This window comes from Rhynchophorus ferrugineus, unplaced genomic scaffold, assembly GCF_030347505.1.
Source record: "Rhynchophorus ferrugineus isolate W39M unplaced genomic scaffold, kcgeb_rfMv2 rfM8, whole genome shotgun sequence".
Lineage (NCBI taxonomy): Eukaryota > Metazoa > Arthropoda > Insecta > Coleoptera > Curculionidae > Rhynchophorus > Rhynchophorus ferrugineus.
This window is the reverse complement of record NW_027472587.1, coordinates 31,277,285-31,294,606: the sequence shown is the minus strand read 5'-3', so window position 1 is coordinate 31,294,606 and position 17,322 is coordinate 31,277,285. Positions and strand designations below refer to the sequence as shown.

Sequence of the window (17,322 nt, the reverse complement as noted above, 5' to 3'; positions counted from 1 at the left end):
TTGGCAGCGTATTTCTCTTCATAGGTGGCCCACTTCCCATGATTAATAGCATTTTTATTTCTGGAGCTTCCACGTCCCTCGGGATTCGGCCCAGCTGCTTCCCATCGCCGATAATAAATTCATCATTTCTGACAGATATTTAGCAATGCCGTTCTTTTTGTTTCTATATTCGGTTTTTTTTTTCAGAAACGTCTGGACATTAGCAAATAAAGTCCATTTATTTTCCAGTCGGAGTTGCTCAAACCTTGCCCGCGTTAACGGCTTTAAAATAACTGGAATTGTAAAGGGGAATTATCTTTTGTGTTGTTTAACAAACAATGAAGTCGATTACAAAGTTTTTGTTTCTAGTTTATATTTTAAATATAACAATTTTATTGTTTTTATGTTAAAATTACCCTTCCTAATGTTGTAAGCTGGAACTCTCTATTATATGCCCTCTAAATGTCTTTTAAATAAATAAGGCATAAACCTTTTTTATGAATTCTACATTTACTTGATTAAAATCAGTATTCAGTTACCAGTAAGCATTTATTCTGACGTGAACTTTAATAAGGGCCATCTCATTTATTATTATACTCGATTGTTATAATGGTTTTGTGCGTTTTCGTCAACTGACTTTTTATAATCAAGATATTAATTAATGTGAGAGGCGAATGACTAGGTAGGATCTGTTGACTTTCCTATTCTTGAAAATCATCCCACGTTGCATATGGTTTTTGTATCATTACCTAAATTTTCTTATTTACGGATTTATGATTAATATATCTCTTGCATATGTATACCATGTTCAAGTTTATTACCTATGAAATTATGTTTCATAGGTAATAAACCTACCTATACGTATTACCTATACCAATACCACTATATATGAAGGGAATGCACTGAGCTTCTGTAATAATTAATATTATGATAAGAATTGTACAAATGTTATGAATTGAAATGTAATCCTAACAAAAGATGTAATATTTAATTAAGGATACTAAAATGACATATATTACAAAAATTAAAAACGCTGAATGAAAATGATTTAAAAAATAAAATAACTATAGTATAAAATTGAGTAAAAATGGAAATAGAAAAAAAAATATTTTCACTGTTTATATTTAATATTGGCCTATAAATTTCATTTATACGATAAACAGATGGTGTTACTTTGTACTAAATAGCATCGGGTACCACCCGCGTATTCCTTACTCTCCTGACCTTGCTCTCTCTGATTCCTACATTTTCCGATAAATAAGTCGCGACCTGCCTGTGCAGCTGGGATTTAGTATTGTATGAAGATACCAAAAATTGTGTAGAATCGTCCTTTCGAAAAATTGCCTGAATGATAGGAAGAAGTAGCAGCTATTGGTGCGCAAATATAATTGATGGATAAATCAAATTAAAAAAAAATATTTAAAGTTTATTTATAGGCCGATATTATTCGATTTTCTACTAGTAAATCCAATCAATCAAAGCTAACACATTTAGAAGGTATATAGGTCTAAATTAAACAAAATACTGAAGAAAATTTAATGTTTATTTTGGATATATAAAATCGATAATATATATATCTACCTTAATCCAACAAATATAATATATAATAAGTGTAGAAGTAATAATTTGCGTTTTATAGTTCATAAAATGTATGTCACTTAACTCCCAACTGCTTGAAGGGTTATCTCATTGATCTGAAACAATAACCGAAAGTATTTCTGTAAAATATTACCTGTAACTAAACTTAAATTGTAATAAAACAATTAATTGGTACTAAATCCAATAACACACCAGTAAAGTACTTTCTGTAAAGCTATAAAGACACACAATTTCAAATTCGCCACGTTAAGTGAAACACCAGTCAAAAACACTACGAAACATTGACGTCACTTACCGTATCATAATCTTGTGCTAAAACTCTAACGCAATTGACTGAGTATTGCCGACACACCAACCATGAAATATGGTGGAGTATTGAAGAACAGTAAGAAAAAATACTACCGGTATAACACTTGGCAAGAAAATTATTAAATGCAAGTAATACTTCTAAAGAGTATTCAATAGCCACTTAGGATGTGTGAGAATAGCATTATTGAAATCAAGTGCACTATCGGCTAAGGGAAATCAAAGTGTATAGGAAAACATACAAAAAATTATATGATGATAATCTGAAGATACAGATACAAATGAATAGATACAAAAGTTCAAAATATATACATTTAATGATGCATGTTTCATTTTCTTAAGTTTTTGACATCTCTGTGGAATGAAAAATTCTATTCGGTATTGCATGAAATTACCTTGTAATATTTGGGTAAAAAAAAGCATGCGCAACTGCAATACTTCAAAAATACTGTATTTTGAACATGCTTTTCTATGAATTCTTAAACTAGATATTTTTTTAGTTTCTTTTACTTTACATGAGTGATTCATATATCGCCTGTACTAGATATTTAATATTTCTGTTCGCCATAACACACACATGCCGATCTTGATAAAGTCACATTATTCATTCCATTGTAACCCATCAAGCTATTTGATGTATAAGAAATAATATATTTGATATTGGCTCTTTGTAATCTAACCATGACGGGTTTTGATTGACATTAGTTAAAGGCTTGCATTTAATTAACATTTTTTATATTTTGAGAATATATGGTCATTAAGTAGTGAACAGCAGTGAATGTTCAGTGAGTTCAGTTAGAAGCTGATTTTTAGAAACATATAGTGACTTCATGCACTTTTCGACAAACTTAGTCACAGTTAAACATGTATCCATATATTACGTTTTTCTATGAATTCTCAAACTTGATATTTCCTTAGTATCATTTACTTTACTTGACATGACTGATAACATTTGGATTCATATATCGCCTGTACTAAATATTCAATATTTCTGTTCGCCATAACACACACACATACCGATCTTGATAAAGTCACATTTTTCAATCCAGTGTAACCCATCGAGCTATTTGATGTATAAGAAATAATATATTTGATATGGGCTTTTTGTAATCTAACCATGACGGGTTTTGATTGACACTTGTTGAAGGATTGCATTTAATGAATTTTTTTATATTTTGAGAATATATGGTCATTAAGTAGTGAACAGCAGTGAATGTTCAGTGAGTTCAGTTAGAAGCTGATTTTCAGAAACATATAGTGACTTCATGCACTTTTCGACAAACTTAGTCACAGTTAAACATGTTTCCATATATTACGTTTTTCTATGAATTCTCAAACTTGATATTTCCTTAGTATCTTTTACTTTACTTGACATGACTGATAACATTTGGATTCATATATCGCCTGTACTAAATATTCAATATTTCTGTTCGCCATAACACACACACATACCAATCTTGATAAAGTCACATTTTTCAATCCAGTGTAACCCATCGAGCTATGTGATGTACAAGAAATAATATATTTGATATGGGCTTTTTGTAATCTAACGATGACGGGTTTTGATTGACACTTGTTGAAGGCTTGCATTTAAATAAAAAAAAAATTATATTTTGAGAATATATGATCATTAAGTAGTGAACAGCAGTGAATGTTCAGTGAGTTCAGTTAGAAGCTGATTTTCAAAAACATATACTGACTTTATGCACATTTCTTAAGGACTTAAAATATTAAATACTTATTTTGGAATTATCTTATTGCTATAAATAAACTAGCGATCTCCAAACGATACTAGCTGGTTCTTGACTTGTACGGTTTAACAATATTTTCCTGTCTTGGAACGGAAATACACGACATGTTTGGAGTTTTGCAATTGATGATGGGGGTCCTCACACTACCGATACATGTCTAAATGTCTCAAAATGTCTAATTATAACACACAATTGTTAAAATATTGTATAATTAATAACTGAACACACACAAACTGTTCAGTTCGACCAAATTAACTAGGCCATAATTTAAAATCCCACCATTGTAAACGCTAATTTTTCATTCAAATCCATTTTTTTTTGCAGAAATAACTTGTATTCCGGATAAAGTAAATACGCAGTATTGTCACGAAGTAGTTTTTCAAAAATAGTCATCTAGCCTATTATGCATAGCCACAGCAAACAAAAAAAAACGGCATTCAGTTGTCGCGGATACGTTTCGACCGCAGTTGGGTGTATTATTTAATCGGTGAAATAATCCACGTTTTGTTATTTTTACGCACGCCAGCGCTTGTTTATTGCAATTATGCACGCTTTTGTTGCGATGCACATTCGGCACCGTCGGTGGTACGACGGATGCAAACAAAATCCTGATCAAATAATGTCCGTGTCGTTGCTCAACTTACGTTCACATGTGCTGGAGTCGACAGAGCGTAAACCACCGCTTCTGCGATATCTGAAGCGTTTAGGGCCGGCATTGAGATGGCGTCTGCTGGAAATCCCGCCACTGCTTGTATTTCGGTCTCAACGTAACCCGGACTGACACTCTGTAATTGTAACAAAATGTTAATATTAGGCCCAGTAAAAAGAAATCCATTGATTTTCATTGAGAAGAAAAGAGAGGAAAAGAGGGAACACACTGTAATTTGATTAGAAGTTTTAATTACAATTTTAAAAATATTTATTATAACAATCTAGTAAATTAACACTAAAAGGCTATAACAGGTCAATTCAAAAGTCACCGGCCTACCATAGTAAAACACATTTTTTTAGGCAAAATTATTCAACGTAATTCATTTCAAGGGTGATACACTGATTATAGCGACCGTCCATCTTTTCGATACCATTTTGTAGAACGATTTGTCCTTTGTTTCAAAATAGGCCTCAGTTTCGGCGATCGTTTCTTCATTCGACGCAAATTTCTTCCCAGCAAACATTCTCTTGAGATCTGAGAACAGAAGATAGTCGCTGGGCCAGATATGGAGAATACGGTGGATGAGGAAGCAATTCGAAGCCCAATTCATGGATTTTTGCCATAGTCTTCAGTGTCTTGGTGAAGCTGCACTTAATATTTCTTCAAATGCGGCCGTTTTTCGCCGATTTGGTCCTTCAAACGGTTCAATAACGCTATGTAATACTCGCCGTTGATTATCCTTCTTTTTCAAACTAGTCAATAAATTTTTTTTCATGCGAGTCTCAAAATACAGACGCCATAACCTTGCCAGCCGACTGTACCACGCTCTGGAGCGGATTCATCGTGTGCATTCCACTCTGATGATTATCGATTGGACTTCAGAGTAAAACAGTGGAGCCACGTTTCATCCATTGTCACATATTGGTGCACAAACTCGGGCTTATTACGCTTGATCGTCTTTAAACACTGCTTCAAATCATCAGCTCGGTTGTTTTTGGTCAAAAGTGAGCTCGCGCAGCACCCACGTTTCACAGAGCTGTCTCATACCCAAATATTCGTGAATGATATGATGTACACGCTCAATTGATACCTTTGGAGTGTCTGCTATTTTATACAATTTCAATTTACGGTCATTCATAATCATTTTCTAGATTTTTTAAATGTTTTCGTCGCTAACAACCTCTTTGGGCTTCCACTGCGTTCACCGTCTTCGCTGCTCTTTTCACTTCAATTTAGCGTACCTATCCTTGATGGTTGGTTTTCGTGGGGCAGTATCCGAAAACTCGGCATCAAGTCAAATTTTCGTTTCAACTGTATTTTTCCCTCCAAAAGCAATATTTCATCAACACGCGAAATTTCTTTTTGGCCATTCTTTTTTCACAACAAGAAAAGTTGCTTCACTCAAGATGCTATAATTCACAAACTAATGATACAGCAGATGTCAAAATTATACACGCATCTTTTGTTATGTTAGGATAAAAATTTGTTTAGAATTACAAAGTACTTATTCCACGAAAGACACTTAGGGCTTAACATCTATATCACTGCTTTTAAGATGCACTGAAATAGCTCAAGTAGTTTTACTCTCTATAATTTTCTTAGTAAGCCATTATTATTATCTAGGAGATGGTGGACCTTAACATAGATGTGTTGACGGAGTCTGTGGCTTATATCTTTGGATATAGTCCTTGATAACGCCATCGACAGTTTCTACCTTCAGGTCCTTAAGCAGATTGTTGTTTCGCATGTACCATGCCATGGCATGGCTTTTGGACCTTTTGTATGATGTTTCAATTGGTATGGCTGGTACAACACCAGAGTTGAATGGCACAAGTTCCCACTGCTATACGGGACTGCTTACTGATTTATTTATATTGGCTTGTGCTTGATATTGTTGTTGGTGAAATCAATATTCACTGATTTATTTTGATTCATTTTGATGAGTGATGTTTCTATCCAGCATTGTATTTCGCCAATATCTGAATTGCTAGAATAACAGTCTCATAATACTCTCTGTAAATGTAGCAACGACATTTTCATTCAATGTACAAATGTCCTGAGTAGTATAGAAGATAAATGACTGGTATACTTCCCTATGGCACACCTGCTTGTATTTTCCTTCAGTCAGAATACACATCCTCTTGTTTCACTCTGAGGTATGGTTTAGTTAGTTTTTTATAATAGAGTAGTTTATGGTAGTAATATGCAACTAAACATTTTTAAATATTTATCATAGAGAAGCCTCATAGAGAATCTATTTATCATAGAGAATCTTATGCTTTAAAGCGTCATGCCAAACATAACATTTTCTATGAGACTAGTGTTTCTGTGAACCTCCTCCACGTATTTTCTTCAAAGTGTATCCATGTTTCCATTTTCAAAATCATCTGATTCCTTTTACCCTTACTTTGCTATATTTTTGGTTAACTTTAATTTCGTTCGTCGTGAATTGTGATTGTTTTGTTTTGTTTCCATTTTTATGTGTTCGAAATACCCTTGTTTGATTTTTGTAAGTTTGTTTTTTAATACATTTTTATCGCAGTGGTCAACTCAAACCAATCAATTCCATATCGATGGTGATCCCCATTAATGGTTTCTTCGAGTAATGTCTTCAAAATGTTTTAGCTGTCCAGAACGCTCCTAAGTCGTCGAAGATCTTCAACTGCCTTTTCCTTCAAACTGAAATAAACAGGTAAAATTTGCTGCAATTGCAATTTACTCGGTGTAAATTCGCAGATGATCATACTTCGAAGAAACCACATATTGAACATTAACAACTATATAGAAATCTGTGTATCTAAAGCATAAATCACCACCATCATCATACAAAATTATTTAATATAATAATGTAAACTTTTATCACTTTTCAAAATAATGTAGTGGCAATACTAATATAACAAATGAAGGCATGACCTTGTTGTGTGACCTTAAATATTTTATTCAGTATGTTATACTTACAGTTATTTTGATTGGCAATTTTTCTCTGGTAAGATCCCTTCTTAGTGTTTCGGCTAGAGCTGTCACAGCGTACTTCGTACCGGAGTAAACATTCATGTTGGGAATATCCACAATGTAATGACCAGCGATGCTATTGATATGGATGATATGACCTGCTGTATTATGGGCTTTCATGCTTTTTAGTGCCTCTCTGGTTGCAATGCATAACCCTAACACATTGGTATCTAAATGTTAAGAAAATACTAGTTATTATATCAATTAAGATGAAAATCAGTTGTAAATATTAAATAAAATATTGGATAACATGAGTTTAATGAACATAATCTAGGGTTTAAACACATTTTTAAATAAATTGTACCCTGTGCGTTATTAAACGGCCTGTTGCCATTGGAATCATATATCCTATAATTATCTGGGTTTAAAAATAGTTATCGTATATCTATTTATTAAAGAATCATTAGTATGTTTATGATTGGCTTAGATACACCATTTTATAACCAATGGTCGTTCTATATCACTACTATAGATCTAACTCTCTAACTCCTTCATTTTTAAATATGCTAAACCATATCATAGATACAAATATTTTTAAATCTATATATTAGAGAACTTTAAGCGCTATTTAAAATTTGTAATTTTGGATTGATTTTCATCATCATCATCATCTTCATCTCGAGCAGAGTGTCTAATTCTGAAAAAATAATTTGCTCTTACTGCCACAGGACTTCCAATATTATTCACTAAATCAATTCGCGAATGTTAAAGGAACTAACACCCTCTTAAATTTAAAATTTTCATATCACATTCCCAATTCCCACCATATTCCCAAGCTGTTTGCTGCGTCTTCCACCCAAAAGCTTAATTTCTCAACAAGCCTATGAGGAATTCGTTATTATTATTTATTACTATTTTTAGGTAATTTTATCAACTAATAAAATATGGCTGGGGGAACCATGCAGAATTTTCTTCCTTCTATACTTTGTTATATTTCAACAGTCTAAGTCTATATATATGCAGAATTACTGTACAGAAATATTGGGAATATAAGCAGATGAATTTTAATAAGGAATTTCTTTCATGTGCACCATCGTAGAAAAGCAAAAGCTCGTGCAACTTGTCTTATTACTTTTAGCAGTAGATGTTGTGCTCTGTATTACTGATCTCAAGTACATGTCCTACCTAGATACCCTAGGGATTTATTGTAGCAGGTCCTATCTGTTAGGCGTCAACACATTGACTTACTAATTCATTAATAGATCATATTACACATCAATCGTTACATTAATTATTAAGTAGAGTTTCTCAATGTATCAGCAGAAACAGCAGATATTTTAAAGCAACAAACCAAAACAAATATTTTTACAAGCTAATTAAAAAATAATTCAAGCCCAAAATAAACTGAAGTTGGAACTTACATGATATGGACAAATAAGGAAGTGTAAAAGTTTAGTATTATATATTTTAATTTAAAAAATACAAACTAAAGTTTTATGGGCATATTAAAAGAACGGAAACAATCAGATTGAGGAGACAGGTGGTGGTATTCTATGTAACTTGCAGTAACGCCAAGGTTGAAGCAATGAAATGGATTGCTGCAGTTAAAGACGACGTGAAAGGCGTAAAAATAGTACAACAAGAAATACAGGATGGAAAGGTTTTTAGACAGAAACTTTACTACTTGGAGGTAAGCCCAACAGATAAACCAAGGAAACCTGGGACCAATTGATCAGATGAACACTCCAAGAGCCCGTTCCCAGATAATAAAAACAATATGGTCCGAAATAAGAGAAAAGATACCGAAATATCCATTTGCTGTACTTCGCATGGTCCATTAAGGTCCAAGTTTGTATAATAATATTATATCATTAATTATCAAGCGTTATGTCTTGATTTTACTACACCTTATCTTGTTTCGCCATATCCTACGTAATCTAACAACACATAGCGGAAATTAATAACACATTTTGGGTTGGTTTTGCTAGGTCTGAGTGCTGATAAAATAGATCTATTAACCAAAATATTTAGAATTATCTACAACGTGTAAAAAGGAAAGTATTCATATCGATTTTTGTATTTGCTATCTTTCTTATCGTAAAAATACATTAAAGAATTACATACCTATGTGCAAAATAAATAAAGAAATTTGTTGTGAATTAAAAAATCCAATAAAAACTCTATTGATTATTAAAATAAACATCCTCGAATTTTTATAAAATTCGGAATTTAAATGAAAAAGGTCCTTTCTTACCAAAAGTGGTGCGCCATTTCTCTGTATCACCATCAATTAAGGTGGTTGGTAGCATCAGACCGGCATTGTTAACTAATACATGAATGGGTCCTAGTTCTTCAGTTATCCGTTTGAAAGTTGACAGGATGTCTTGTTCTTTGGTCATATCGCATTTGTACGCTTTCAGTTTACCTTTCTCGCCGCTCAGCTGCTTCGCCAAATCTTCTATTCGTTCCACACGTCTTCCTAAACCAGCTACCTGTATAAAAATTTAGTTTTTAAGCTATTATTGTATAAGATTTACTAAAGAATTTATTGGGAAAAATAATTGGAATTTATATATTAATCGACTTCGGCGACAATTTTGCCTCCATTTTTGAAGAAAACGCTTACATGGAGGAGGGAGTTTTAGGCCTAACATTTTTTTGTAATATGAACTACAAATAAATATATTCCAATAAAACGAAAAGCGCATAAATCAAGTAACCTGTAATAATCGTCAGATCGGTGACACAAAATATGTAAACAAACCCAGGGGGAGGGAAGAAGGTAGGGTTAGAAGAGAACAGTTAATGAGGAACTCCGCAGTTCAGAGCCAGAAACAGTTGATTAAGGAATAGCCAGAAATGATCAATAAGAAAAGAGTTGCCTTTCATCTTGTCGAAGCTGGACAATACACATATCCAGTGACTCGGCTAAAACTGATAGAGGTCATGAGATTTCACTCTGACATAAAGCTGACCTCAAAAACAACATTACGAAAATCAATTTAAGAAGTTCTATTTTTCAACCAGAAGTCGCCAAACCAACATCATTGATGAGTACATAAGCTTACAAATAGGGGTCATTTTCTGGATTCGAACAGATGAGAACTATCACCATCTTCAATCCGCGTGTGAAGACTAGTATTAGTTTTCTAGTTTGCGCATGGTGGCTCTCTTATACTGTCTGCTGAATAAAATAAATGAAGCTTATCTTTGTGCAGTGAAACGCGTGAAAATGCGGCGACAACCAAATCGGTAGGAAGGGTTTTGTAACATTTGCTGATGCTAAATGCTTGGTAATCGTGGAAAAATCATGATAAATGCGCTCAAACTTTATTACAGTACCTTGGTTTTGCAATATTGAACACTGTCAGACCATTATAAACTGATCTTTAAAAACTAATGAAGCAAAATTTGCAATATATTTAACTCCAACCATTGAACCACTGAAGCAGCAGCATGGATATAGTTTCAAAATGCTGTTCACAGTTTTTTCGATAAACACAAACTACCAGATTGCAAGCACGTAATCAACGATTTCTTTCGAAATTACCACATGATGGGAGCTCGAATATCTCTTAGAATATATTTTCCGCGTTCACTTCTTGATTTTTTTCCGACAAAAGCGACACGAGCGACGAGTAAGGAAAGCATCCACACCAAGATATAGCAGAAATCGAAAGGCAATACCAATGCTTTTTGAGACAACGAGGCATAATCAGTGATTGCTAATGAACCCTGCTAATATATGGAATAGATCCCAATCAGTATAAAAGTCTCAGTTCGGCCTTTGTTCAAAATTGCACAATAGGTGAATTGTTGAATATTTCGAAAACTAAAACCAATTTCAAAAAACGGACTGCTGATTTGGATTCAATTCACCAGATTATCTTATAAACAGCTTTTACTTAATCATGTCCAAAACCGTGAATTTATGGTATTTATTTGTATAAGTTTGTAGGAATAAATTCGCTTACATAAATTTGACGAATATTTGAGAAATCGAAGTTTATTTCTCTCCAACATTGTGAAAAATACCCAGACGTTTTTTTCCCTATAAATAATTTTGCCGATATAATATATTCTCAAGGATTAGGTATAACATTTCTTCAGTTGAAATGAATTTAACCTTGACCATGGCGGAAACCAATTTATTGTTTGAAAATAAAACATAAATATATAAGGTAACATATGTTAAAAAAACACTTACTATTAAGCCATTTTTAACTAAAGCTTTGGCTGTATCTTTGCCTATACCAGAGGACGCTCCGGTCACTACCGCCACTTTACCTTGAAATCTCGCTAAAGATAAGGCCATCTTCTCCCTGTAATTATAAATATAACGTACTAAATTTGGTTTTTAAACATTTGTAATACACAGCTATTACATGGTTATGCTAGTTTATTTTGAATATCCGTTGTATAACAGATGCAGAAAAATGATCGCAATGTCGCTGAAGGTCAGTTTAAATTCCTGCTAATAGCTGTTTACAGTGAGCACCAGTACTTTGTTTAATTCGAACCTTTAATTTAGCGTAATTGATCCTGACCTTGCTGAAGCAATGCCACAATTAGAAAAACGTCAACAAATTATTTCACCATTATGTATTAGTAAACAAGATAATATATAACATAATTTAACCCGTTTCTGATTCGTATATTCATCAAACTCAAAACGGTTTTTAAAAAATATATTAAAAATAATAGCAGGATATAAGATTGTAAAGTCCTAATTAGCAGTAAATTTGCAGCATATTATTACGCCTAAAGACAAATAAAAACTTTTTGAGTGCTTGGATGTCCTTGGGTACAGGATGTTTTTAAGCTTGTAAAATATCAAAAAGGAGTCATAAAATTAATAATCAAGCTTGCTCCAAAGTTACGGTTTATCACTTCTGAGGTTTCAGACGGCTGATAAACTTCCGACATTATTTTTACGTATTATTCCGTGGACTATGTTTTGTAATATGAGGTGCTGGCATGTATTTTGATCGGCGATGAACGAAATTGTTAAATTCGATAGTTTTTAAATACTACAAGAAATAATAATTCTCGACATTTATTTCTTTTGTTGCTTAGTTTGAAGAAATCTGCTGCTAAATCACATCAAATATTTAGGGAAACTTATAGAAATACTGCAGCTTCATATTCCAATTATCGGGTTTGGTTTGGTACTACCAGAAAGGTTCGAAAATAATAAATGGTACGACTGAATGGATGAGAACTCCAAACAAACTCTCAAAGAGTTTACTAAAAATGATGTTTAGAACCGTTTCCATACTGTATTTTGTTCAAATCAGTTCCGAATCGCTTGGCTGACACACGGCTTCAAAATTCTGAAGAAGGGCGAAAATAAATCGATGAAGAGATCGCTGTCAAACCGAGACCTTCTACCACATGGTATCTTTATATTGATAGAAACATAAAAATGGATGGTGGTAGGGTAAAAATATAAATCTGTCAATAAACACATATCGTACGAAAATCTGTTTTAAAGTAAAAAAAAACGATCATCATACAGGCAAGCTCCTAATATATAGTATGAATTTATGTAAATCTAGTCTGTGCTGACCATCCAGCAACTAGGAAAACAATTTCATTAATACAATTATATGTATTGGCCTTAAAATCCAAAAAGGCTACATTTTTATAAAAAAAATCACAGTGTCGTACTAAATTATCTGAAAACAAGCATGCAAATCTTATAATTACATGCATAACACTTTATTTCAATCCGATATAAACAACTAATTGTTACAATTGTTATAATATAATAATGACGAAAAGGTATAAATACTATAATTTATGAATGAAACATATTTTACACAAATGCATTTCTGTGCAAAATGCAAAATTATATATCAAAATATATTTTAAATTAGAATAAAACTTTAACTATGTACCAAATAAAAATTTACTTAACTAAAAACTAGATCGCTATACACTTACCTCCAGAAGTACACAGCTCTGAGAAGCGACGGAGACTAATTTTTTATTTTATCCCCACCATTATATTTATAGTACCGTTTCGTATGTTATATAACGTAAACAAACATATTTTTGATAGAGACGATGACTAGATGTTTAGTAAATATAAATAGATTTTGATTCATAGTTGATTTGCGATTATTTTAATGAATATTGTAGCTGAATAAAATAAAGAATAAAATTATATAAAATAAATATTGAAAAACTGTCTTTAAATGTCAGCTTTTAAACCAAATTATTTTAAATTATGTATGGATTTATTTAAGTATTTAAGCTAAAATTTTACAATCTTATTAGGAAGCACGGAATAATGTTGGATTTCTTGTATTATACGTTAAAGATTGTTATGTAAAAAAACGGTATATCATTGTTTTTTTTTAATCTAGGAAGCCTTGAATCAGTTATTGTCACTACCTTTTTTTGGTCAGCTTGATAGTCGAACTGAGAAAAGTGACGGGACGGTCTTCCTATTGCTGCGATAGTTGTAGGTTTAATTCCTGCCGGCGCATGGTTGCAAATTAGTTTGTGAAGGCTGGGCAGGACCGGGCGACTTTTGGGATGATCTTTAAGGTGGTCCTTCGCCAGTCGGTAAGCTTAATTTCCGTTCCGACGCCAGTCTTAAACTGCAGATTCCTTGCAGAAACATTTAAGAGACAGTTATAGTTGAAATTAGCGTTAGAAACTATCGACTGAACATAGTCGAGACAGTCGAACTAATCGATAGTCAAAACACTGTCGACTGAAAATAGTAAATATTTCACTCAAATGTAGGCTTCTGTTTTCTTTCTCTTCCTGATAACAGACGGAGATGTACCTTTCCGTACCAATTTTGAGAAAGTGAAGAACTTAGATAATTGTTTGATTCTCTTTGCTGTACAAATCAGTTCATTTAAAACTATTTTAAATTGACAAACAGCAGTTTTATAAAAGAAATGGAATAATGATGAATGAAAATAACAATGATATAATATAATAAAACTAATTGGCTTATTCCTATTTCATTCCAACATGCGCTTACAAATGTTTTCCTTTGTTCAACCCTGCCACAAGTGGTACGGTGATGTACGTATTCCTGTTCGAACTTTCTTTGGGAAGGAAAAGGAGGGATATAATTGCTGGAATTTATTACTTTCAAAATAACAATTTTATTCTAAAGAGAAATTGATTTAACCATTTAACCACCCTTTTTAAATGCAATAATAATTTTATTAATCCGTAATATAATAACAGGAGTATTTTAATATTATTATTCGTTGAAGTTGGAAATAAAGAAGTTACGATTCAAAAGGCTTGAACAAATATCGATCAATTTTACAAGACCTACTTTAGTATTATTTATTATTTATCAGTCAAAACATTGTTATTTTTCTCCTATTACATTAATAAATACACTTGAAAAAAAATTTTATATTAATATGTAATATATTGTTATATACAGTCATACTACAACAAAACATAAAACTAGCGTTTTGGAACTAACGACTAAAAATAGTCGAAACAGTCGATAGTCAAAAACCAGCGGCTGCTTGATTGTGGGAGAGGAAAGGACGGAGATAAATTCTTGGATAAGTTCATTTTAACTTAATTTAAATGGATAATTGGCAGTGTTGATTAAGGTTATATTTTTGTAATACTTTGAACTTTTTAAAAATAAATGGAATAAATATCCCAAATACGTTCCATCTTATTTAATATTTGGAAAGTAATGAAGACATAATATGATAAATGTAATTAGTTGTTATATTTTATTCGAATGTGCACATTTTTTCGAACCGTACTCTAAGTGAGATGGAGGTAGATTTTCCTTCTCCTACTATTTATAAAAAAGAAAAGGAAATAAATAATTGTTGCATACCATTACATGTTCAATGAATGATTTGATTTCGATTAAAGTAGAATTATTTTTATATTTGAATATCGCACAATAACTATTCGATCGTTTGTAAATAAAATCAAAGTTTTATTTGTTATTGAACGGAAATATTTTTAAAATACTATTCAGTAGTTGCAGTTGTGTCGGGAATCGAATTGCCGAACTGTATTTGTATTATTAAGTTAAGTAATTAATTTTTAGATATAATTTAGAATGGAAGACATCTCTTTTGTGATAATTCTATGAATTAGCTCAGCATTATTTGTAATACCAAATCCGGCGTTTCTAAATCTAAGATCTAAAAGTATGGATTGTCTAATTGCAGATAGCAGATGTTGATGTTTCTCTTTCAAAATATCCCCAAACCATAGAACATTTCTCTGAATGCATCACTCTACTGAAAAGTTATAAAATAATTAAAATAGATTATAAAAAAAATGTGTCTGTCTTACCTGCTGATAAAATAAATCTTAACCAAAAGTCCTCGCGACAAATGCGAACATCATTAATTTCTTGTGTTTTTTAATAGCCATGGAAATAAATTGTTGAATATTAAAGAAGAGTTTTCCTATCAAAAAATGTATTTAATAGAAATATTTAGTATAAATATTGAATACAGTTTATCATATTTTACCTTTCTATATAAATAACATTACATATAAATTACATATAAATATCATAAATAACATTATGCATTTATGTAAGCATAAATTCGGCACAATTTTTCAAGGTCGCGGCTAGGACGACAGAGCCAGAATTTTAAAATTTAGTTGAATGAAAGTAGTAGAACCGAAAATATTAATTAAAGGTACACGACTGACACATTTGATGAAAATAGTGATAAAATAAATCGGACCGAAAATATCGACTGAAACAGTCACTAATAAAAAGTCGTAAAATCAGTCGAACCGAAAATAGCGACCGAAACAGTCTATAGTAAAAAGTAGTCAATTACTAAACAGTCGATAGTCATTTTCAGCCAATAGTTTCCAACGCTACATAGAACCTTATATTTATTACATATTAATTTAGGTAAGTGTACATTCGACACATAATTTTCAAGGCCGAGGGTAGCACGGCAAGGCCAATACTTTAAAAGTCAATCGAATGAAACTCGAGCGAAAATAATGACTGAAAGGGTGCGACTGGAACAGTCGATAGTAAGAAATAGTCAATTACTAAACAGTCGATAGCAAAAAATAGTCGATTACTACTAATTACTATAGATAGTCGATAGTTGTTTTTAGTCGATAGTTCCCAACGCTAATTACAATCTATATACACACATGCATTCTCTTTTTTATTATTTTCATACAGCATTATTTCAATATTTATTAAGTTTTATTAATTGAGAGTTTATTAAAAAATGAAGCTTTTGTGGACTATTTGTTGAAGCGGAAATTATTTTATGGATTTAAACAAAGTGTTGAGGTTTAATGAACACATTTTGGGTATACAAAAATATTTACTTTTATAAAATTAGCGCGATTATAAGTAAATAAAGCAATTTTTGAGGAAAGCTCGGATTAAACTCTGACGAGTGTGTGGACCTGAAATAAAAATATCGTAAATTTACATTATTTTTCATCAGGAGATTATTCATAATAATTCCTATGATAAATGGTATATTTTCTCTCATTCGATTCGAAAGTACGTCGGACATCTTCGGTTATATTGGACTTGTAGGAAAATTGTTATTACTACTTTATTTTTATAGCATTTAAGGTAAAATTTATATGTTTCAATGTAACACAGGAAGAAAAGTGTTGTTTTTCAGGATATGAAAGTTTGAATAGAATGAAAATATTAACGAATTCCGCTGTGGCGCAAATAATGGTTTTCAAAACAAATAATGTTATGAGTTTTACATAGAGCTACTAGATAGAGAAGATTGTTCTTTGTTTTTTGAATGGATATGTTATGAGTCCAAATGAGGAAAAGCATTGCTTAATCAAAATATGATCGATAGTTATAATTTAAATGACGAATATTTCCTTAAAGCCTATATCTATAATTAAAGTGAAATACCTAATTCATGTATATAAATACATAATATTGACAAATCAATTATATAACAACCGGCTTGGTGGCGCAGTGGTAAAGGCAACAGGATGGTCCTCCTCCCGTTGCGATAGTTTATATTTTGGCGAACTAATATCGTTGGCCTTGATGGCACATATGGTATATCATTTTTTTATGTTCTAAAATTATATGATCGAAGAAAA

The 17,322-nt window shown here is 32.0% G+C and overlaps 1 protein-coding gene across 3 annotated transcripts; it reads right to left on the bottom strand.

Moving 5' to 3' along the window:
* Positions 1 to 1,504: 1,504 nt before the first annotated feature.
* On the bottom strand, positions 1,505 to 13,334 carry LOC143201075 (farnesol dehydrogenase). Of its 3 annotated transcripts, none has more exons than XM_076411926.1 (6): positions 13,186 to 13,334; positions 11,447 to 11,561; positions 9,494 to 9,731; positions 7,246 to 7,469; positions 4,280 to 4,420; positions 1,505 to 1,673 (listed from the first exon to the last, which is right to left on the bottom strand). In XM_076411926.1, exons 2-6 carry the CDS (start codon positions 11,552 to 11,554, stop codon positions 1,638 to 1,640), a joined length of 747 nt encoding a protein of 248 aa, XP_076268041.1. In that variant the 5' UTR covers positions 11,555 to 11,561; positions 13,186 to 13,334; the 3' UTR covers positions 1,505 to 1,637. The 3 variants fall into 3 exon arrangements, with proteins under 3 accessions (XP_076268041.1, XP_076268043.1, XP_076268044.1); XM_076411928.1 differs by lacking the exon at positions 13,186 to 13,334 and adding an exon at positions 13,155 to 13,179; XM_076411929.1 differs by lacking the exon at positions 13,186 to 13,334 and having other exon boundaries at positions 11,447 to 11,580.
* Positions 13,335 to 17,322: the final 3,988 nt, after the last annotated feature.

Coding starts and splice junctions, on each gene's coding strand:
- LOC143201075 (XM_076411926.1), bottom strand. CDS start 11,554: ATGGCCTTATCTTTAGCGAGATTTCAAGGTAAAGTGGCGGTAGTGACC. Junction 9,732..11,446: donor TAGTTAAAAATGGCTTAATA/GTAAGTGTTTTT, acceptor ATTTTTATACAG/GTAGCTGGTTTAGGAAGACG. Junction 4,421..7,245: donor AATTGCCAATCAAAATAACT/GTAAGTATAACA, acceptor TTACAATTACAG/AGTGTCAGTCCGGGTTACGT.